The sequence below is a fragment of the Limulus polyphemus genome, unplaced genomic scaffold (assembly GCF_000517525.1).
Source record: "Limulus polyphemus unplaced genomic scaffold, Limulus_polyphemus-2.1.2 Scaffold435, whole genome shotgun sequence".
In the NCBI taxonomy this organism is placed as follows: Eukaryota; Metazoa; Arthropoda; class Merostomata; order Xiphosura; family Limulidae; genus Limulus; species Limulus polyphemus.
Genome location: NW_013666045.1, coordinates 504,969 through 528,156, shown reverse-complemented (window position 1 = coordinate 528,156; position 23,188 = coordinate 504,969). Strand labels below are relative to the sequence as shown.

Below are 23,188 nucleotides of genomic sequence, written 5' to 3'. Positions count from 1 at the left end.
TACAATCAGGTTGTTAATGCTCTGATTAAAGAAATCACTTGGCTTTGAAGCAAAACATATCGATGTTCCTCTTTAACACCTTCCATATTTACATTTTTCCCATCAAGATGGTGTAGCAGCAAAAGAAAAAAGATGGTAATATGATGGTGCCATATCTGGAGAATATGATGAGTGGGGGAGAACATCCGAACCCAACTCCATAATCTTGTGTTGCGTCAAACGTGCCACATGTGGACGTGCATTGTCGTGGAGAAAAAGAACACCTGATGAAGGGCTTGATTTAAACATTCCAGTTGCTGACTATAGATCTCTGTATTGACAGCTCGCTGTGGACTGAGGAGTTCGAAATGAATTTCTTCTTTGATGTCCAACCAAATGCAAAGCACAGTTTCTGTGGATGGAGTCCAGGTTTTGGGGGTCGTAAGTGGTTTTTGTCAAGGACTGAACCATTGTTTTTGGCATTTAATATTCGCATAGAGAATCCATTCTTAATCATCAGTGACAATTCTGTCCAAAAACGGTTCACGCACATTACGCACCAGAAGAGATGAAACAACATTCACAATTGGGAAACAATGATCATCGGAGAGTTCGTGAGGCACCCAAACATCTTCTTTAAGGAATTTTCCCATATTCCTTAGATGTCTATGTATTGTTTCATGAGAGACATGCAATTTCAGGGCCATTTTACGAGTGTGTTGCCTTAGGTTAGACTCAACAAGCATTTTCAGAGCAACAACATCAATTCCAACATATCGGCCCCTGCCATCACAGTTTTCAAGGCTAAAGTCGCCTGAACGAAATTTGCTGAAGCATCATTGACACTTACGAATGTTCAAAACACTTACATAAACTTCTTCGATATTCTTTGTGGCTACAGAGGCGTTGTTTCCCTTCTTGTATTCAAACAGCATTGCATGCCAAATGTGTATCTTGTCACGTGCCATCACTTTAAGGGATTAGAGTATACTAAACATTACACATTATATAGGCTACACTAACGTGATGTTTAGGTGGTTCGTTTAACTATTATATGTTTTTTAGAGGATGGTTGATGTAAGTCTTCCAAAACATTACATTAATTTTTTGATGACCTAATATATCATGAGTGTACTACACATGGTCTTGAGGAACACCCCATCTTGCAGTTGGTTATCCTGGCTTGATACAGGTTTTGGGTAAGTATACCATGGGAAACAACACTAGTTACCTGATGGGATCATATGAAATGAAAAAAGAAATTGTACATACTCTTCGCAAAGATAGTGGATGATTGAAGAATGGCAATAGACAAAAGCCAAAATCTGGCAGGAAATAAAACAGCCAGATGGTGTAGAAAAGGAGAGACGAATGTGTGGAGAGTTGTCCACATGCCTGCCTGGAGGATCTCATCCCAGAACCAGTTAAGATGAGATGCAAGAGAATGAGAAAGGTGATGAATCAAATGCAGAGAAATGTGAAATAGCTTGCAAGCATCAGCATCCAGAGACAAAAATATCAATGTAGGAGTCAATAGACCCATCTAGCAAGGGTAGAAGGAGAATGATTCCTGGAAGATGTGGGGTCCATAGATAGGGACAGACAATGCCAAGGATCCAAACAGGAGAGGTCTGTGATGAGGAACATCAAACAAGACACAAGAGTTGACCTGGGTCCAAACGACCATACAGATAACAGCCAGAAGGAAGGGACACAATAGAAAAAGTATGGTTATCTTCATGAAAGGTTGAAGTCTTAGGAAGGAAAGATCAGAATGGGGAGAGAAGTATATAAGTGCAATGGAAGATGGTGTGAGCAGCATCCATGGCATAGACAATAGAATGATGATAATCACAGGCAAGAATAATGAAGCAATAAGTCTGGAGAAAGACGGTGCAAAAGCAAGAAGCCAACAGTCTGAACGGGCCATGTGTGAAAGCATGCAAATCCCCACTATGTTCTCAGTCAGGTATGGGAGTTGCGCAAGTAGGTCAGAAAAGAATGAAATGAAGGAGTGTATCAGCATGAAGAATATAGGGGAAGAAACACATTATGGCAACTGGGAAAGGTAAAATACTATGAACAAAGCTGCCTGTTAACCAGCAAAGGCAAAAAATGAAAAACCATGGATTAACAGCCAAGTAAAAGGTAGAAAAGTGGTTCAAAGTAAGATGGCCAAATAAAGAAGTGGTGGATGGACCCAAGATGAAAGACCCACTACTTTTGTTGATAAACAAACACATAGGAAAGGTTGCAGAAATGTAACAAGAAGAATGCTACACAACAGGAGAGTCCAGCCCGATGGGCAACTGATCAGAAAAACCCACACGTGAAGATGGAAAGAAAGTACTCCACTATGAAAAAAGGATGTGTGAGGGTGATGCAAGAGAGAGGGTAAACTGGATAGAGGATGGAGGAGGATGAATGATATGCAAAGAAACAGAGAGGAAACTAAAGCTGAGCAGGCCCAAGTGGCACCAGCCATACAATCTGGCAAGGACTGATTTGTATCAAGGTGAGGCCCTAAAGGAGGAGACGAATAGGGGAATAAGCATATGGAAAGGGGTGAAACCAGGCCAAGTGAAAATTAACAGCCAGAGTCGAAGGAAGAAAAACAGTGGACCAAATAAGAAGAGAAGTACAGAAGGGTGTCAAAGGCATCCTATGAAAGACCTGGGGGTGTAGAGACCACTCCAATGGTAAAATGCAGACTGGCTGAGAGAAGAGGCCCACCACTAAGTTCTAAGCTCCCAGCAAATGACCTGCAATAAGTCAAACATGATGAATGAAAATGCCCAATGAAGGCCCTCACAATACCAATGAATCCAAAAGGAGCTGAAGTTGAAGGGAAGATCAAGGAATGGGAAAACACAAAAATGATGGATGGAATGTAGAATACCTATGGAGGACAGGTCAAGATTGACGTGTATGGAAGTGTCTGACACATTGACCATGGCCAACCACAGAATGGGTGAAAAAGACCATAGACAGGTTTGAAGGAAGGAGAAAAGGAAATGGAAAAACAAGTGAGGAGAGAGACTAAGATGGAGAAATGAAAAACAACTGTTGGTAGAAAATGAGACTAACAGCAGATGGGTACTCACACAGTCATACATGCCTAATAGTCACTGAAAAGAAACATGAAAAAAGTATACTTCTTGTAGAGGGAGGATGAGAAAAATAGAAAGGCATGGAATCTGGAATTCCCATTTTATGGGTAGAATGATCTAGACAAGGAACAGGAGTAAAGGGCAAGGGCAAGAAGTAGGAAAAAGAAAAACCTGTTAAAATAATGAGGACAAAAACTGTATAACATCTGTCCAGGTCACTAAAGAGAAATGAACATCAAATAAGATATCCAGGTGATGTAAAGGGAGCCCAACAAATACCATGTACTTAAGGAGGAGGAAGGAGTACAGTAAAGAGGAACATAAATCTACCCAAAGAGTCCCAACAGCAGGGAAACAAAGTAAGAAGGGATAGAACAGAAGAGGAACAGGCTAAGCTGGCAGAGAGTAGGGGAATGAATATTTACAGAAAACCCATCAGAAGCAAGATGAAGTGTTGCAGGTAGAAGTAGAAGAGGGAACACAGGAGGGTAATGAGAGAAAGACAAAAATGTGAAAATGGGGAATCAAAAAGCGAAATAGAAGGTAAGGTAAATTGACCAAATAGATACAAAGGATGGGAACAAAAGAAAAGGAAGGGAAGAAAGTACACAAGGAAAGACAAAAAAAAGTCATGAATGCAATGGCATGGGAGAAAAGTTATTAGAGAAAGGAAAGTAATAATAACAAGTAAGGAGGAAAGACAAGGGAAACTATAAGAATAGTGGAACATGGAGTAAAACAAAGAAAGAAAAAGAAAAGAGAAATAATAAAGAACACAGACAAAAAAACAAGGAAAGAAGCATACCTAAAAATTAAATCCAGTAATATTGGAGGGTTAAAGACATTTCTCCAATTGTAAGGTGCTACCCAAAACAAATCAGGTGAAAAAGGTAATCCAATGGATCATTCCCAATTGAGGAAAAAATTTTCACTAATGGGATGGGAGTAGAAGGCCCAGTATGTGTGTGTGGTAATACACAAGAGGTTGAACAATGGATGTAATGTCCCTGACAGTTAACAAGTCTCCAAAAGCCATAGTAGAAATGAGCCATGTGTGTGAACAATGTCACTCACTTAGGACTAAGTATAAGTCACCATCATTTGAGAATTCATGATAAAAAATTAAAGTTTTTGAAACAAAATCCAAAGGAAACAAAAATCAAAGTTGCATTAACAATACAAATCTCAAAAAATTGAACTCGGATAAGAAATTTTAACATGTATGTTCAACACAATGCTGAGGAGAGGAATGAAGTTACAACAAGTGCAAGTTCGTAAGTGGAGTGTTACTGCACATGGAGGTTGTGTCATTCGTCTATTGGAATTTTGTTGCATGACAAATCATGCACCAGCACAGTTCACGTTAGAACACGTGAATTTAGAAGGGAGTTGTCAAGGACAGCACCATACAAATCTCTTAAGCAAATGCATGAGGAAGATAGCTAAACTATGTGCGAAGGTGAATTATTGTCTCAGAAGTTACTATTGTGATTCATATTATATTATTCCTTCAACCTGTGAGAGAAGCTTTAACATACTCAATGAAAATAAAAATAAACAAATTTATGCTTGTTCAAACATTGGAATAAAACTGAGAATTAACTCTAACAATACATATTCAGTTTTCAGAAAATAATATTTTAAAGTAATACAATTATTTGAGAAACTGGGAGTTATTTTTTAACTCAACCTGAAGAAACATGTACAATGGAAAATACACAATCAAATGCTTATAAATGTTGTTGGGTAACCTTATTTAATTTGTTTGAAAAAGTATTCATTATAAATCCTTGCATTACATTTCAAGCATTTATAATTAATTATAAGAGTACTTCTAAAAGTTTTATTTTTTTCTTTTAACGAATACATTTCATGAAGCTATAAAAAAGGGTTAAATGGCATTAAAAAATCCTGTTTAATATAGATTTCATTTACACAATCTATGACATTATTTAAATAAATCAATCTACAAGTTAAAATAACATATCTTTCAACAGGTTTCTTTTTTATTATGATATTAAATTTCAACCTTTTCTTTGAAAAATTTGCTCAATAGATCTGCATCTTCTTGTCTACAGGTCTTGGAAAAGTAAGTTGTAGTTCCCTGTGTAAAAAAACAACAAAAAACATCTATCTAGAACATGATGCAGCTTGTTTATTGATATGCCAAATAAATAATATACATATATATATCAAGAAAGAACAAAATTTACAGTGGCATTTTAACAAATAAGAAGAAAAGAAAGAAATCATGTACTCTAATGCTTTCAAACAAATGCTCAAAGTTCTTTAAAGAAAACAATTTGACAAACTATCTTTTGCTTTTATTTACAAGGGAAAATATTTAATCCAAATAGAAGATAACTGAAGTACATAAATTTGTGAAAGCTAGTAATCACATGTTTAATAACGTAAATACCCTTTTTCTTTCCCACATTAAAAAACAATAAATACAATAATAAAATACTGGAAAATTTAGAGTTCGAATGTGGTTCATCATCCTGTAGTAATGCAGCTCATTGCTTTATGTGCATGTATCTCTGTCCAGCTAACTCATCCCAGATTTCTGGAAATAGCATTTTCAAACTTGGCAGGAAGACTTCGAGTGGCATGAAGTGGTGGTGCCCTTATCTATATGGCATAGCCTTCTTACAAAGATGGGCTAAAACAAGCCTAGGAGGTCATCTAGACATGATGAGGGCCTAAGAGTAAGTTTTCAATGTTGCTGAACCTGAATCTCACATCAGGTTTTGTGTTCCTGGCTCCCTTTTGGATTCTGGGAGGTGCTGTGTTTGAAAGTGTTTATACCCCTACTCTCAAGCTATAGGAACCAAATTTGGCACACATGCTCAGGAACCAGAGGAGAACATCCTAATGCATTTTTTGGGGGCATAGACCCCTTCGGGTTAGTTATAAAAGTAACTGGAGATAATGAAAAATTTTGATTGATACAATGGGTATTCTATGAGTCATGAAAAAGCCTTTGAACTTTGTAGCTTGGAAGCATGAGCTACTTAATGCTAGCAGACATAATAATGAATAACAAACTATCTTTCAAAAAGTAGATATTTATTCAACATGAAAATACTGATGTCTGACAAAGTACCTTTCAAAGGGTAGATATATTTATTCAACATGAAAATACTGATGTCTGACAAAGTACCTTTCAAAGGGTAGATATATTTATTCAACATGAAGATACTGATGTCTGACAAAGTACCTTTCAAAGGGTAGATATATTTATTCAACATGAAAATACTGATGTCTGACAAAGTACCTTTCAAAGGGTAGATATACTTATTCAACATGAAGATACTGATGAATAATAAAGTACCTTTCATGAGCATACTGATGAATGACAGACTACCTTTTAAAAGGTAGATATATATATCCTTTATTAACACATTCACCATTGAGGGCATAGATGTGCATGTTTAGCATTCATTCAAGTGTGCACCGTAAATAAAAATAAGTAAAGATTAAATGTTTTAAATGTGTTATTATAGCCATAATTTAAATTGAAAACACAACAATATTGCACCAACATTCTTATCTGCACTTGTCATAGATTATACCAAGCATCACAGCAGTTAACATGTTAAAATACTGATGAATGACAGACTACCTTCCATAATATTAATAGTAGTTTAGTTACTGAGTCTTCTATATTTATTACACATTTTATGAAGTAAAATACACGTTTTTAGTTTAAAAATATCTGTGTATTCATATTTTTTTATCAACCAACCTTATCTCCAAAACCTAAGTGCTTCTCTTGATCTTTTAAAGAATAAATCTTTTCGGATGATTTTTCCCACAGAAAATTGATGACATCTGGCTCAGATTTATAGGCAGAGCTTGATTTGATAAGCTTCTCAAGCTTTTCCTGAGATATAGCCAGAATGAATACAAGATTATGAAATGTGAAGCTATATATTCATATATGATAAAACCTAAAGTTTAGCTTTAACTTGAGGTTACAGCACATTATAATATTATTGCAATTCACTTCAAAAATGTTTTTGTTATAAAATTTCATAAGAATAAAAAAACAAAATAAGAAAGGTTAGTGAAAAATATTTCTACAAAGTACAATAAGTTTAATAAAAAAAAGTAGTACAGTTCCATATTGCATGCACACAGCAACATTATTAAAAGGAAGTATATGTAAGCTTTCTTCAAAACAAATACCACTTGAATGATAAAATGAACAATTGTTGCCAATCTAAACACAGGTACTGAAGCACAAAGTAGTTGATAAACTTTGAACTTATCAATCTTATTTATGTGTAACTACTGAGACCAAATATTTACTAGACTTCACTTATGAAATCAAAAAACAAACTTCTATTGGAATACTGAAAAAATGTAAGATAATATTTTAGGTAAAAGAAGAAAATTATAGTTATTATTCACACATACTTTTGGAAGATTAGGGATAAACTTAGAATCTCCAAACCCCCTGTAATTTCCCATGTTGGTGAAGATACCTGAGGAATATACTAGAAGAGCCTACAACCAAAAAATAAGTTTTAATGTTAGTGCATATTCAGTATAATTACAACACAAAATAATGAAGTTTTTTCTTTAAGAAAGAATTCATACAACCAGCTATTATTTAAACAAAATAATGGTAGAAGAGTAAGAAACTCTGAAGCATTCTAATTAATATGAATTACCTTTCTTTACAACATAATTTGTGTTTTTGTCTTATAGTATTCAAGAGTTCAGCAGAATAACATCCAAGTTCAAAAGAAAATGCACTGATATTAAATTTTAGGGAAATTGTAATATTATGTGGAAGGAAAACAACATGTTGTTAATAAAGGATAGTCATTGGAAATATGAAACAGCATACTAGCTACAAAACCAATTACATCAGTCTTCTTCAGTATTTCTGCAATTCTGTATTAAATAAGAAAACAGTAACTGAATATTAGTTTACGGAAGTAATTAGTGTTCACATAAAAATGTTCTTCGTTAACAATACAAAACATATTTAGGTGATATTAAGTAATTAAACACAAGCTCTGAACCACAAGTGCATGTTACAACAGTTCACATCAAATCAACAAGGTCAAGAATCATCACTTAATGGTGGTTTACATAAAGAAATTTGACAGGGGTGGTATTTATTTCTATATGTGAACAATAATTTCAAGTCATAATAGTTCACATCAAACCAACAAGGTCAAGAATCATCACTTGTTTTTATACCCACATTGATCTTATGTTACTGTAAGTGTATTAAAAGCTGTTTAGTTTTTCAGCTAACTTTAACACTGATGTTTTTTCAATCTTCCAATTTTGTACAATGTATTATGGAACATTTTGGCAGTTAATCATATAATAAATTTTAAAACATTTGAAACAGATCTTAATGGAGAGAATAAATAAAATATATTTATGAATATATTTATAACTTCGTCTTACTTGATGTTTAACTATTACTAAATAATAATGAATTTAACATGAATCCAAAATTCTTGCATTTTCGTTTTTTAGTCAATAAAGATATCAATCCAAATACATTACCTTAAACAACAGTACAACCCTAATGTATTTTCATTACATAAAACTAAGAAAACTCATTCTAGCTTTTTTTTTCTATCTCAATAATTTAAAACACAATATTCCTCAGCTGACAAAATCCCTTATTTTGTTAATTGCCAATTTTCTGAGATTGCAGTATTGTTAAACAACAATAAAAAACATTTGACAAACTAGTTCACGAAAGCCAAAACTTTAGTTGAACTTAATGACATTAGTTATTAGTAATGGACTATAAATGTCAGTCCAATTACTTTTTGAAAACAGCACTATATCACAGAACTAGAGTGAAACTGGAACTTTCAATCTTTTTGCACAAACAGGCTAAACAAAAAGATTAAGAGATACACTGAGATTCATGTATAGCTGTAATTTAACTTTGAGCCACTAACCAGAAGTAGGGCATTCAGCCAACATTAGCTGCCACCACATAGGTTATATCCAGCTCTTTCAACCAAATAACAGGAGTGATTACCCTTTTTTAATGTACCCACAGCTGAAATCATTCAACCTATGTTTAAACACTAATCATCAGGCCATAATCAGCTCACTAAAGGCCTATGTTTAAACACTAATCATCAGGCCATAATCAGCTCACTAAAGGCCCATGTTTAAACACTAATCATTGGGCCATAATCAGCTCATTAAAGGCCTATGTTTAAACACTAATCATCAGGCCATAATCAGCTCACTAAAGGTAAAAGCAAATAATTTCTGGAATGGTTTACATAAAAGTATAATTCGCTGAAGAACTTGATGTTTCTAAGATTTTGTAAGATGTAGTTAAAGCAAAAATAAAATTCGTTTTTACGTGATTAACCTTGACGACTTTGGTAAGCTTTTTATCATTGGTATCCATTGTTTTTAACCCCAGTAGAAACTATAGGTATGTTAAGATGCATATTAATTGAGGTTTTTTGTTTATGTTTACAGAATTAATTCAACACAAACTATAAATAATTTTTGAGTACCTTGTCTGAAAACAACAAGTTTTCAAACTTTAATGCTGTATTTGTGAAAATACACGATCTTTGAATTACATGTACCTGATAGTCCATCATCTTATCAATACTATTATATTTGTTTTGAGTTTTATGATTACAAATAACTTTTATCTTTAAGATTAATTTTCATATTCTGATAAATAATAACATGTATTGTTGTGTTTTTATCCAAAATTACATGTTGTATGAATTAAAATTATGATCAGAAAAACTACATCTTGTAACATAATCACTCATAAGAAAAAGTAACAATACAGAGAAATTGAATACTACCTGAAAATCATCATCAGTAAGACCACATTCTTCTATAGCTACTTGTCGAAGTTCTTTTAGAGACTGTTGCTGATATGTTCTGTGCAATAGTGTGTAAATCAGTGGACTCTCTACTGAGGTCTAAACAACAGAAACATAATTTTGGGAAATTGTCATGGTTACATGTCCTATTTCTCCCCAAAAACCAGCAAATAAAGTTCTATAATCTAAGTACATAAAAATATCTTAATTCTTTTAACCAGTTCAAAAGCTACTGCATAAGTGAAAGCTGTCTTCTAGTGTTCAATTAGAAAGCTCATGTGACAAACTTGGATCAATACTGACACAATTATTAGAAATAATGATATTGTTTTATATCATAGTTATTCAAATCATATAATGGATTAAAATGTGTCACTCACAATATTCTCTAAAAAATGTAAAAACTCCATAGTTTGTTAAGTAAACGACTTTTTATTGTTATATATGTATGTACTGCTTATGAAAATGACATATAGTGGTCAAACATAAGAATGATGTAAGCTTAATAAATATCCTGTCAAATAGTTGTATATTCATAACATCTCACCGTTGTTCAAATAAAAACAGAATTTACCAGATAATAAAATATTTTACTTTCATTATTAAAAGGTTTCCAATAGAGTTAAGCACTTATTAAAAAACATTATTCCCAAATATTAAAAAGCTAACAACAGAATTAAGCACTAAATAAAAAAACCTTAATTTCATTATTAACAGGTTAACAATAGAAATAAACCTTTAATAATAAATCTTACTCTCAATAGTTAAGCATTTAATAAAAATAAACAATCTTACTCTCATTATTAAAAGGCTAACAATACAATTATGCACTAATTAAACAATCATACTTTCATTAGTAAAAAAAAATTATAGCCAATAAATCAGTTTAAAATCATAAAAGATTATGATTAGCCAGAAACTTTCAACTTTTTACAGCATTAAAATAACAATAAAAATTTTTTTATTTGTATTAAAAAGGCAAACTCCATAGCTATTGAGAACTGCTCATATTAAATAAGGTATTGGAAATAAGTATAAAAACATTAAGGAAAAAGGTTATAAAAAGCAAGTGTTACAGTAATGCCACCCCCTTATTTGATGAAAAGAAATTTCTGTCAGAATACAATCATATGTTGATGGTTTACACCAGTATTGGTTATTGTCCAAAGAATCAGAGAGTTACACATCACCCTTTCACTGTGTAAAAAAGGATTATATCAAAGCACAATCAAATGCTAAAAGTTTACATTGTGATTGGTTGTCATGCAACCAATCACAAAATATCATGTCAGTATAAAGCATATATATAAATACAGGTAGTCATACTGTGCTGTATTGGCACTAGCCACTTCACTATTTGAGATCAGCTTCACAATCTGAGGAGTAGAAAAGCCTGCTAGTCCGAATGGAATACTACAGAAGTACAATAAATTGCTGCTAAGTTTATTCTACATTACAGTTGTCCTCTTTTTTTTCTCCTGCTGGTTGTCTCATTACCCTCACCCTAGGAGTGGGGTGGACGAGGGCATTGCAATTGGGTCCATTTGTACCTGTCTGTATTTAAATGTAAGCAGTGGCTATATTTACGCTAGTCGTAACATGATTTCAATTATTATATTGATGCCATTAATGCTACACATGAACAATTATGTATTTCAGGAGAGCATTTTCAAATCTCAACCACAACCAGGCACTCCTGTAATGACAGCTATAGTTGCTTAGGTTATTCCATTACTAAATAATTATTGATGATTGGTTTACGGCATTTATAACCATAAACTAGGCCTATTGACTGTTACATTAGCAGATCCCTAATTTAGTTCTACATTTTGAAATATATTCTGAATTTTATGTTTCAAGTGTAGAATTCAGCTGATAACAAGATCAGGAATTATCAAAATATTTGCTATGTTTGTCAACATCTCTCCTCTAAACATTTCACTAACTCCACATGTGTAGCATTAGTGACAAACATAGCCATTAAAGTCATGTTATGATAGGGATAAATATATCCATTATTATAAATATATGTAAACTGTTGTAGCTAACTGACATATTTGTGGTTAATCAAAAATAACACAATTTTGTCACATGCCTAGTGATAGATACTAGAACTACAATGCCATATGAGAAGCGTGTAGAAATCAAAGGCTTGGCTGGTCAAGGATAGTCCATGTGAAAAATTGCAGCAAGAATTGTATGGAAGACTCTGAAGAGGGTATGTGAACCAGGCAAAGTTAATAATAGATGTGGTCGAGGTAGAAAACTGAAATTCTCTAGTAGTGATGTTAAGTATCTTAAAATATGTTTTTTTACAAGCAGGGGTGAAATTCTCAAAAAAAAAGTAGAGGTACTGAGATGGGTAAGGTGGATCTGTTATAAAATAAGTTCCACTACTCAGTCCAGTGAGTACAGTCAAAATCTCACCCCTGTTTACAAGATAGATGACAGTTCAGTACAGATGTGAACATTACCTCAAGAACAGTAAAATACATTTTAGCATGAAGTGGTTTCAGTGGATGAACTGCTTAGGAAAAATAACCAAACTCAAAGGTTGTAATGGGCACTGAACCCTAAAAAACAGGATGAGATATGTTGGAGATGCATGTTATTTACAGATGAACTTAAGTTCAAATTGTTTAGCATCAATCACTGACAGTTTGTTTAATGGCAGAGAGGAGAATGGTATCATAGTCAATGTACAACATCTATAGTGAAGTGCCGTGGTGGGTCACATCTCAATCAAGACTGTTGGTTGATTGTATAAAACTGATGATACCCTTACTATTGATACATTCAGATCCTGATCTATAATGTCATTCCCTCAGGAACACATCTCTTCAGGCAGGATTCATCTTTCTCAAGACAATGATTACAAGCACACAGGTAATATCTAATGTAGAAGCTGATGGAACACTCACAATCACATTATGGCTTCCAGAAAGTCCAAATATAAATGTTCTTAAAGCTTTAATTGCTTATATTAAAAATTCATAAGGCAACCAAACAATTGGGTGAACTGTGGTGAGTAATACAAAACATTTGGAATATCCCATAATCTTTGAAAGAATGTATGACAATATGAAAAAAAAGGTGAAATGTTTTGTGTAAAGCAAGACTTGCATGCAAAATAATTAGTAAATCATACAATTATTCACTTTTTTTTATTTTCTGCAATACTGTAATATTTTGTACTATTAATACATGTACATTTAACATCTACTTACAATTACTCATTATTTGTGAATCTCCTATGTATATCACTTTTGCTTCCATAATTATCTACATAACTATATATAAACAGTAAAAATCATACCTGTATCAAAACAATCAAACCTCCATACCAAGCTGCACGAGACAGATAGTGAGCATAAAGCTTTTCTTCATCAGTTAATGCTTTAAAAGCTTTCCCACTGTCTAACAGTACAACAGGTTGATCATTTGGAAAAACAAATTCAGACATTTTCTTCAAATAACTGGTTCAATACAACACTGAAATATTAAACAAAACATTCAACTTATATTAACATGTAAGAAAATGCATAAGTAAAGATTTTAAAAGACCCACAAAGGATTAACTCATACTTAGAAGTTGAAATATGTAGGCTATAAACCCATAATAACTTATGAAACAACTCTGTCTTTATTACAGCTAATCACATAATGTTACTGATCATATAATTTTAGTTCCATATTTAAAATTCAGCTTTGAAAATACCTAAATAATTTCCAGAGCACAAGAAGAATCATTAATTTATATATAAAACTGTAATGTATGACCAGTCCTTCCATCTGCGAGACATCCATTACATTTGAACAAAAATTTATATCCACTGACTGAACACTTTTACAATCTACTATTGATGCCACAGTGAAGGGATTTCCAAAACGTTAACTACTGACTGATATTCATGTGTTTGTAAACTTGCTAGATTCTCAGGTTTACAACCATTATTCAAACACAACAGTTTCACACAGGACAAAGACCTTTAGAATGATCAAAAATAAGAACAAAGGAAAGAGGGAATCAACTAAAAAACAATAAAAACATCTGTTCATAAGTTACATATGTACTGCAAAAAAGTAGTAGAAGTATACAATGAATATTTGAAAAAAATTGCAATCAATGAAAAGGTGTCCTTAGATTAAAATATCTGATACAGTGCTTTCGATTTGAAAATCACAGGAGAGTAATGAAGAGTATAATGTAACATCACAGGTTATACCTATTACAAGATTACAATTTCTCAATAATTACTTTGAATCATTACTGGTAATGTTGCACAGATAAAATAAATTTACACTAATCACTGAGTGGAAAATTTTAAAGTCCTGCCTAGGATAAAAATATAATAGATGAATTTGTGCATTTCTATACTTGAAATGTTTTTATGTTCAAAATTCCATTAAAATATGCATAATACTTTTAACAATTATATAAATACCAAACATTTTTGTTTGCACTGGCTAAGTCAGGCCAACTGCTTTATGCTACCTAAAAAATGTAGGTAATTGAATGGATGACATATCACAATGAGAGTGATGTGACTAGCAACAATCTTGTGGTTGTTATCATGTTTAAATATTTCTTTTGAAGTAATGCTTAAGTATGAAGTCACACATGACTTTAGAAAGTGGTACCAAAATATTTATTTAGCAACTTTTGATAGGGATTTGGATATGATCATGAGTACGTAAGATCTGAAATTCTAACAAATTTAAATGAGTATATCCATTACTTTTAGAAACATGATGAATCACTCAACTGAGCTCAAAATAAGAAGCTCAATGGAGCATTAGTTCCCCCTCAAAATCTATGGACTTCTGTTAGCATAAACAAAAATGTGCAGTCTTCAATTACTTTGGCTGACACCAAAATATTGCACTGCTTTTATGTCAATCAAGAGTACACATTACACAAGCTATCCATATTACACAATGTACATCTATGAGATACCAAAACAACAGGATTCCAAAACTTTTCACCCACAAAACACACACAGAGACTGCAACTTGGTTCAGTACACATTACTTTATAATACAGATCTTTTCTTCCAGTCTAAAATAGTTTTATTTTATTGTTTAATAAATCTTGCAAGATTTTAAAATTGACAAAGTATTTGTTGGTTGAATTAATGATTTGGAATAAATAATTCTTTTGAATAATAAGAAATGTGTTATTTACTTTATGCATTTAACCATGATTCTTTTTAGCAGGATTTTAACATAGATACTTTACATATAGCTTTGATTTTGGAACATAAAGGTGGTAAATTAACAATGTTGCCCATAAGGTTTTATTGGAGTTGGTAGGTGGGTGGATTAATGAATAATATACATTTGCAACAATGAGGTTACTGAAAAAAAGCTGCTAAGTGGAGAATTTTTTTTTTGCAAAGAAAGAAGCATGAAGAGAAATAAACTTAAGACTAAAGTTCATCATCAAAAGCATACTCTCTATGCTTTGAAATGCATCAAAGAGTGAAAACTTGCAATATTTTCATGACAGTGCATTTTAAATTAACTTTAAAACAAACTAAGAAAACTACAGAAAGACTAAAAGAGCAGTAAATGTGTTTAATTCTGAAATATTAAAAGTTAACCAAAAAATGTTGGTAATTGAATGGGTGACATGTCACGATCACAACAGTGCAATTACCAACAAGACAGTTGCAACTTGTTCAACACCCAATGACTTTCTAATATAAATGTAAATTTTCTCAATCTAAAATAGTGTTGTATGTGACATATAGCTGTTTCAAACTTCATACGATTATGGTGGTAGTACAAAACTAAAACTACTGTCAGGTTTTGAATATGGGCTAGATACTTTAAAGTAGGCGTCTGTGACTTGTTGGCAATAAATTTCAACAAGAAACAGACAGCACACAATCCATTTGTTTTAAAATAATATATTCAAAACAAGTCAAACATATTTACAAAAATTTATTTCACTCTTGGTTATCACAGTTGTATCTAGAGCTAACTGTCTCTTTTTCATCAGTATACACAGGCTGATCAATTACTTTAGAACAATCTTTAGCAAGACGAATTATCCTTCTCTATCTCTGTAGATACAATGCAAACTGTGAAAATTTCATTTTAGAAATCACTCATTATGGTTGAATTGACACTCACGCAGTCTAGCTTAATTTTTAATTTCTCAAACTTACTTTAACTTAACTTGCTGTATCCACTTGTTTTAAAATAATATATTCAAAACAAGTCAAACATACTTACAAAAATGTGTTTTACTACTGGTTATCGAAGTTGTATCTACAGCTTTAAATAATTCTCTTTTCTTGCCAAAAGTCCACATGGGCTAGTTCAGTTACTTTATAACTCAATTGGGAAGGCAAATTATTTTTCCCTGTTGTTTCTTACAGCACAATTTGTGATAGATTCACTTACGTTACTTTGTGGGTTACCACAGTTGTATCCAGAACTTTAAATAATTGTCTCCTATTTGTGTTATTCTCCTTTATCTCTATTCTTACAACACCACTATGAAACTCACTTTAAATATTGCCTGTTATGGCTAAACTAACAATCACACAGTCTAGCTTCACTTTCACTAACTTAACATTTTCTGACTTAACTTCTTTAAAAACTGCCAATCATGGCTACTCTGCTAATCACTCAGTCTAGATCTGTCTAATTATCTCTCACTAACTTGTTTTCTTAACTTCCTTTCTGTATCTGCATGTATTTATAACATGCAACAGAAAAATCTAGAAATATTTAGCCCTCTAGTGACAACAATATTACACACAATGAGAAAAACACAGAAGTTTCGAGTAAGATGACATCAACATTATTACAAAGGCCTAGTACAACAATCAAACTGCATACACAATGTACGACTCGTACCGAGCTATGTAACAAAACTTGTCATAACTATTACTTTTAAAATAATTAACTTTTAACACTCTTGTTATGAAAACTAAATAATCATTAAATATTAAATCACTAAATAATAACTCTTAAACTAAACAGTCTTTTATATCCAACAACTATACTTCTTGAAGAAGTCCTATACCATTTTTTATGACATGAGAAAAAACTAGTATTTATAAATGTTATCAATTATGGGATATCAAGGGTAGAATGTCTTTACCATGACTACCAACCTTTCCTTGACAAACAGTATCATTAAATCTAACCCCAATTTCTTAAATATTCATCAGCCATTTTCTTGTATACTCCTGAAACAATGCAGTATCTACAACTCTATGTATCAATTTGAACCATAGATTTACCACATTATTGGAGAAGTAAAATTGACTGAACTGCCACAGAATTCCACATGAAAAACACCTAATGTGTCCCTCCTATCAGTCCCTTTAATAATTCTGAATACTTCAAATGGACCACATTGACACTTCTTTTTTTTTTTCAAGAAAGAACAAGTTAACAGATCTCAACCTATCAATCCTAGGAATCATCCCAGTAGCCTTCCTTTGAACTCTCTAACAGCCCAATTTCCTTCCTAAGATAAGGGGAACAAAACTACACACAGTGAGACCTATGTAATTTGGACTTACACTATGAAACCATGGCCTTTTCAGAATATGAAGTCAATACTCCTATATATATAACCCGCAATTCTGTTAGCTTTACTACTTGCAACAGACCACCTTCTCGAAGACTTAAGATATACATCAACCAATACACCAAGGTCCATTTCATCATCCACATAATTAGGAGGATCCCCATATAATTTTTATTATGATAACCCACATGTGTCACATGTTTGTCCAACAAATCAAATAAGTCTCTCTGCAAAATCGCATTGATCATCCTCATTATAGCCATCCAGGCTTAAGATCTTTATATCAGCAAACTTAACCAATTTCTTAACTATGCCTCTATCATTGTCATTGATGTAAATGAGCAAAGCCACAGATTCCTGAGGCACACCACTTGTAATATTAGTCCAGTTTTACTTAAATTCAATAGCAACTTCTTGTTTTCTCCAACCTAGCTAATACTCAATCCATGTAACTAACCTATCCTCTACTCTGACTAATACAATATTTTCACAAAATTTTTATCCAAAGCTTTCTAAAATTCCCAGTCAACTAAATCTTCTTCATTGTCTTGGTATAAAGTTACATAAATGGCTCTCAACTATGTGTCCATTGCAGAGATAAAACCCCAAATTCTAGCCTTGGGTTATATCCAAAATAAGTAAATTATAACCTAACATAATGTTTAGGGACAACAAGAGACCTATTGGTCCATCTAGGATATCCCATTCTCTAAACTAAACTAAAACTATTATATAAACAAAAAATTAAAAAACCCTCAAAGCAAGCTTTTATCATTCATATAGTTATCAAGCTTTCTATTAAACACACTTAAATTTACTGTTTCCACAACATGCAAAGGCCAATCATCCTGTTAGAAAAATAAAACTGTCTTAGATTAAGATGATTATTACCCTACCAAAATTTATATTTGTGTTCTCTAGTCCCACCATTCTCACTGTTAAATATGAAAAAAGATGATGCATCAACACTATCATTTCCCTTAACAATCATAAACACCTCAATCAGATCCCCTTTAACTCTTCTTTTTTCAAGACAAAACTATTTCAGAGATCTTAGCCTTTCCTCATAAGACAGTCCCAGGCATCATTCTAGTAGCCATCGTTTGAATGCTTGCCAATAATTCAATGTTTTTCCTAAGGTAAGAAGCCTAAGAGTGAACACAATACCCCAAATCTGGCCTGACCAGTGACCTGTACAATGACATTATAACCTCTTTAGACTTGTATTCAAAATTTCTGTAGATACAACCTAAAGTCCTATTTGCTCTACCACTGCTTGGATGGCTTAACAGACTGATCAATCACTACACCAAGTTCTCTTTATCTCATAACAGTTAAGGTTATTCCCATCCAAATTTATTCCCCCTACTCACTAAATGATCTAAATCCTTTTGTAAAGCAGCAGCAACAGCATCCTCTTCAGAGCCAGCAACACCCAAGAACTTCATATCATCAGTAAGTTTAAGTAATGTATTGACCATTCATTCTTCTATGCCAGTGATGTAAATCAAAAACAGCAGACATCTTAAGATTGAGCCCTGATGTACTCCACTTGTGCCATTTATCCAGTTTGAATGAAATCTATTTACAACAACCCTCTGCTTTCTTCCATCTAGCCAGTCTTCTATCCAATTAACTACCTTATCCCCCACGCTTATAGAGATATATTTTTTACAAGCCTTTTACATAGTAACTTATCAAATACTTTCTGAAAATCCAGATACACCAAACCTACACCCTTACCCTCATCTACATAAGCAGCAATTTCTTCAAAGAAGTTTAAAAGACTAGAATTAGAAAGGCAAGATTTTTCCCTATTGAAAGCAAGCTGACTATCTAAGAAAATTTATCCTCATATCCAATTCTTAACCTCATTCAAAATCTTTGGGTAAATATTATCTGGCCCATGTAAGTTATCATTCCTTAAACTTCTCAATTTTTTCTTAATAAGATCAGAATTAATGTTATAATCTTGTTTGATCTTGCTTCCATCTATCAACTGTTCAAAATGATGAAAAACTGAAGAAAAAGCAGAATTTAATAACCCAGCAATCTCATTATCATCAGATATGAGCCTTCCTTTATCAACCCTCAACAGTCCTACACTCATCCTAACATTTTGTTTACCCTTTATGTATTTTATGAAATCCTTACTGTTAAATTTTTACATTTTCAGCCAACCTTTTTTCATACATACTTTATGATGTCCAAATTTCCTATTTGACAACCTTTCTTAAACTTCTATAATCTTGTAAATCTACTCTTATACTAGTCAATTTACACCTCTTAAATTTGTGATGCTTTTCTTTAATTTTATCTCTTATACCCTTTGTGAACTATCCTGATTTGTTACTTGCAGCCATCTTTTTCTTTTTATAAGGAATATGTTTATCTTGAATATTTAAAAATTTTCCAGATTTGATCAGTCTCCAAGTAACTCAGCTGCTCAGTTCACGACACATAATTCTTGTTGCATCCCTTCAAAATTTGCTTTTTTAAAATTTGTAATCAAAATATCATTATTCCTGATCTCCATTTGTAGCAAAACATCAAACTTAATAAAGTAATGATCACTTGCTCCCAGATGTTCCCCAATTTTCACTCTCTCAATCATTTCTTTATTAGAACTTAACAATAAATTTAAAATTGATTGCTTTACTTTCATCAGGTAAATAACATCCTGGAAAATGTTAACAAGTTAGTATTGTATAAACTTTTTTTTTAATTCATATTGGCTATATTGAGAAAAGATATGGTTTAATATTAGCTTAAACATGTCACTTTTAATAATTTTCTTGGTATAACGATAAGTTTCCTCATGGACAATGATCTGTCACCCTTAAAAGCTGAATAATATTAAATTATAATTGAACTTCAACTCTCAATTATTTAAAAAAATACATATTAGAAACTAATTAATACTTGACTGAAAGTGTACGAGGATGGTCCATTATATTGTTTCCAGTATTCGAGAAGGAATGTTGATTATAATTCTGAATTTACTAAGTCAGTAAGTGTATCTACAAAAATACATGGATGAGCTACCTGTGCCGAGTCCAACCCAGGTATCAAATCACGAATTATATTTTTAGCGTTATGATATAAGCCCCTAAACTAAGCTTAACAGAGCCAGACTATTTTAATTTTTATATTACGCTTTAGAGTAAATCTCTACAATTTATAAATAATATTATTTGTATGTTAACAAATTTAATTTCAAGAATTTCTAAATAATTAATATAGCATTTTACTTTTTAGAATCTTTAAGAAAGTTATTCATATTATTATCAAATTTCATACTTTACGCCTTTTACTATTTTTTACGCTACTATATAACTACAACTTACAAATAACTTTATAAGATGAACTTAAACTTTGACGAAAAGACTCAGACTAGCATAAAAAAAAAAACCCCAAAAAACTCAGGTTCCAAGCCCTGTATTATCATTCTCACCTACCTTATCTACAAACAGACGCCCAATGCCATTACAGCGTACAGTTTCTTTCAATTCTCCTGGCCAAAGCGCTTCTGACGACACCTTCCTTTTTTACTTAATTGATGTACTAGTAAAAACAATATACATTTGACATTTGATTTTTATTTATATCATGATGTTGATACGACTTTATATGTTTCGGATATTCGCACAAAGCTACTCAAAGGCTATCTGCGCTTGAAATTTAAAATTTTAAGCTAATAGGCTATTGAGAAGGCATCTAGTCAACAGCACCCACCGCCAACACTTGAATTACAAGTGAACAATTAGTGAGATTTGACGACCCATACATCAATCTCATGTTTCCTAAGTGCGGGTAGCGATTTTATTAATATTGTTACGTCTGTGTTCGTTTATTAATTTTCAGTAGAAATTCTTTCTGAGAAATTTCAGCAATACAAGTCCTTTCTTAAATAAAATTAGTTTATTCTTTCTCAATTCAACTTTGCAATACACTTAATTTCCACGGTCACTTTAACTTAAACACACGCTATAATTCACAATGATTCATGCACTTTACTTATGGCCATTACCGCTCACTTGACTCGATTAACTGTGTCTGTTATCTTCAATCTCTATATCTGCTACTCCAGTTCCGATTAATTCTCTCGCTTTATTTGCCGCGCTTATATGCAATAAGAGTGCTCTTCTAGCAAACGCTAGGACGTTCAACAGGTTCCTCGATCTTTCTAGAACTCCAGCGCATGCTCCCAGCGTCGCGCGACTTCCGCTGTCGTAACAATATAAATTTCTTGCGGTAACGGGAAGCGAAAGTAGTACTAGCATACTTATAGTCCGAAATGATAATCATTGGGCTGCGTTCAGCCATTGATAGGGACATAATTAATAACGTTTGTTGATTACAATAAACTTTTGGATATTTCTAGTTGTATTGGGGTAAGTAGAATATAATATGGATTGATTAGTAAGTTGACCAAATAGTACAACTGACCTTTAATAATAGTAAGTTCAAGGTAATATATATATATATATATATTAACGTAATGTGGGTAGTACGTGACAAGGTCAAAATAAATGTGAACTTAACAGCGTGACTGGAAAAAAGATAACATAATTGTAAATAAGCCATTAAAACAGCACAGTAGTGTTCTATATATATAGAACTACTTATTAGAATTTAGTCCAAACAGGTAATGATTTCTTTGCAAAAATCACTGGTTATATGTCGGATTTGAAGTATTCTGTAAAGCTTGTTCTTTTTATCTAAAAAATACTGACTTATTCAGAGGATTCCGGGGATGGAAGAGTCGTCTCTTGTGATCTGTTGATATATTTTCTCTTAAGAAAAGAAACGAATTGGTCACATTATCAGAGCTTACAAGATTATCTGAGAAATAGTTAGAAAACGCCACTTACTTGTTTGTGCTGCATCCTGAAGACAAGAGGATGAAAATACTGTTACGACAGCGGAGGTCACGTGACCCTAGTAACACGTCATCCGCTTCTAGAACGTTCATGTCCCTTCCTGAAGCTTCGAGTGTTTACTAGATATGCGGTATTCTTGTATATGTAATTGAACTGCAGAAAGAGATAGAGACGGACAGTTGAGTCAAGCACGTGAGTCGTTCGTTGTGAATTATAGCGTTTGTTATAGCGTGACTGTGGAAATTAAGTGCATTGCAAAGTTGTATTCAGAAAGAATAAACCAGATTTGTTTAAGAGAGGACTTGTATCGCTAAAGTTTCTTCGGAAAGAAATTATACGGGAAGTTGACTATTGACTGGAGGCGTAACAATACACAATTAGGTTTAGTATTTGAGAAAGCCATACTAGGCTCCAGTTGAGGCTATTATGTTATTTTCAATTACAAAGTAGACAGATAGGGCCCATTAATCGAATTTTAAATGTGCCCAATGACAACAAAATTTATTTAGAGTAACAAACAGATATATCAACCCAACCGGAAGTGACTCATACTAAGCAAAAGAAACGAGTACGATTCCATCCGCAAGTGGTCGTACACAAATCTAAAAATAACGTAAATAAAGTTAATACTGTATCTTACGAAGCCAGTGTTATTAATGCTTTTAATAACATGATGGATTACTTGAAAAACTATAAATAAGGAAAGTAGAATAAAATATTGTTACGTCTCCGTTCGTTAGTTAATTTTCCGTAAATTCGATCCGACGAAACTTTAGCGACACAAGTCCTTTCTTAAATAAAACTGGTTTATTCTTT

The 23,188-nt window shown here is 32.7% G+C and overlaps 1 protein-coding gene across 1 annotated transcript in view; it reads right to left on the bottom strand.

Moving 5' to 3' along the window:
* LOC106458257 (dipeptidyl peptidase 3-like) overlaps nucleotides 1-21,017 on the bottom strand; it is a 46,397-nt gene extending 25,380 nt beyond the window's left edge. Inside the window, exons 1-6 of the mRNA XM_013917742.2 lie at nucleotides 20,948-21,017; nucleotides 13,254-13,429; nucleotides 9,917-10,036; nucleotides 7,512-7,601; nucleotides 6,838-6,975; nucleotides 5,119-5,193 (exon numbers count right to left, since the gene is read on the bottom strand). Coding sequence (XP_013773196.1) covers nucleotides 5,119-5,193; nucleotides 6,838-6,975; nucleotides 7,512-7,601; nucleotides 9,917-10,036; nucleotides 13,254-13,400 — 570 coding nt within the window. The 5' untranslated portion in view covers nucleotides 13,401-13,429; nucleotides 20,948-21,017. The remainder of the gene's footprint in view (nucleotides 1-5,118; nucleotides 5,194-6,837; nucleotides 6,976-7,511; nucleotides 7,602-9,916; nucleotides 10,037-13,253; nucleotides 13,430-20,947) is intronic.
* Between the last annotated feature and the right edge of the window lie 2,171 nt (nucleotides 21,018-23,188).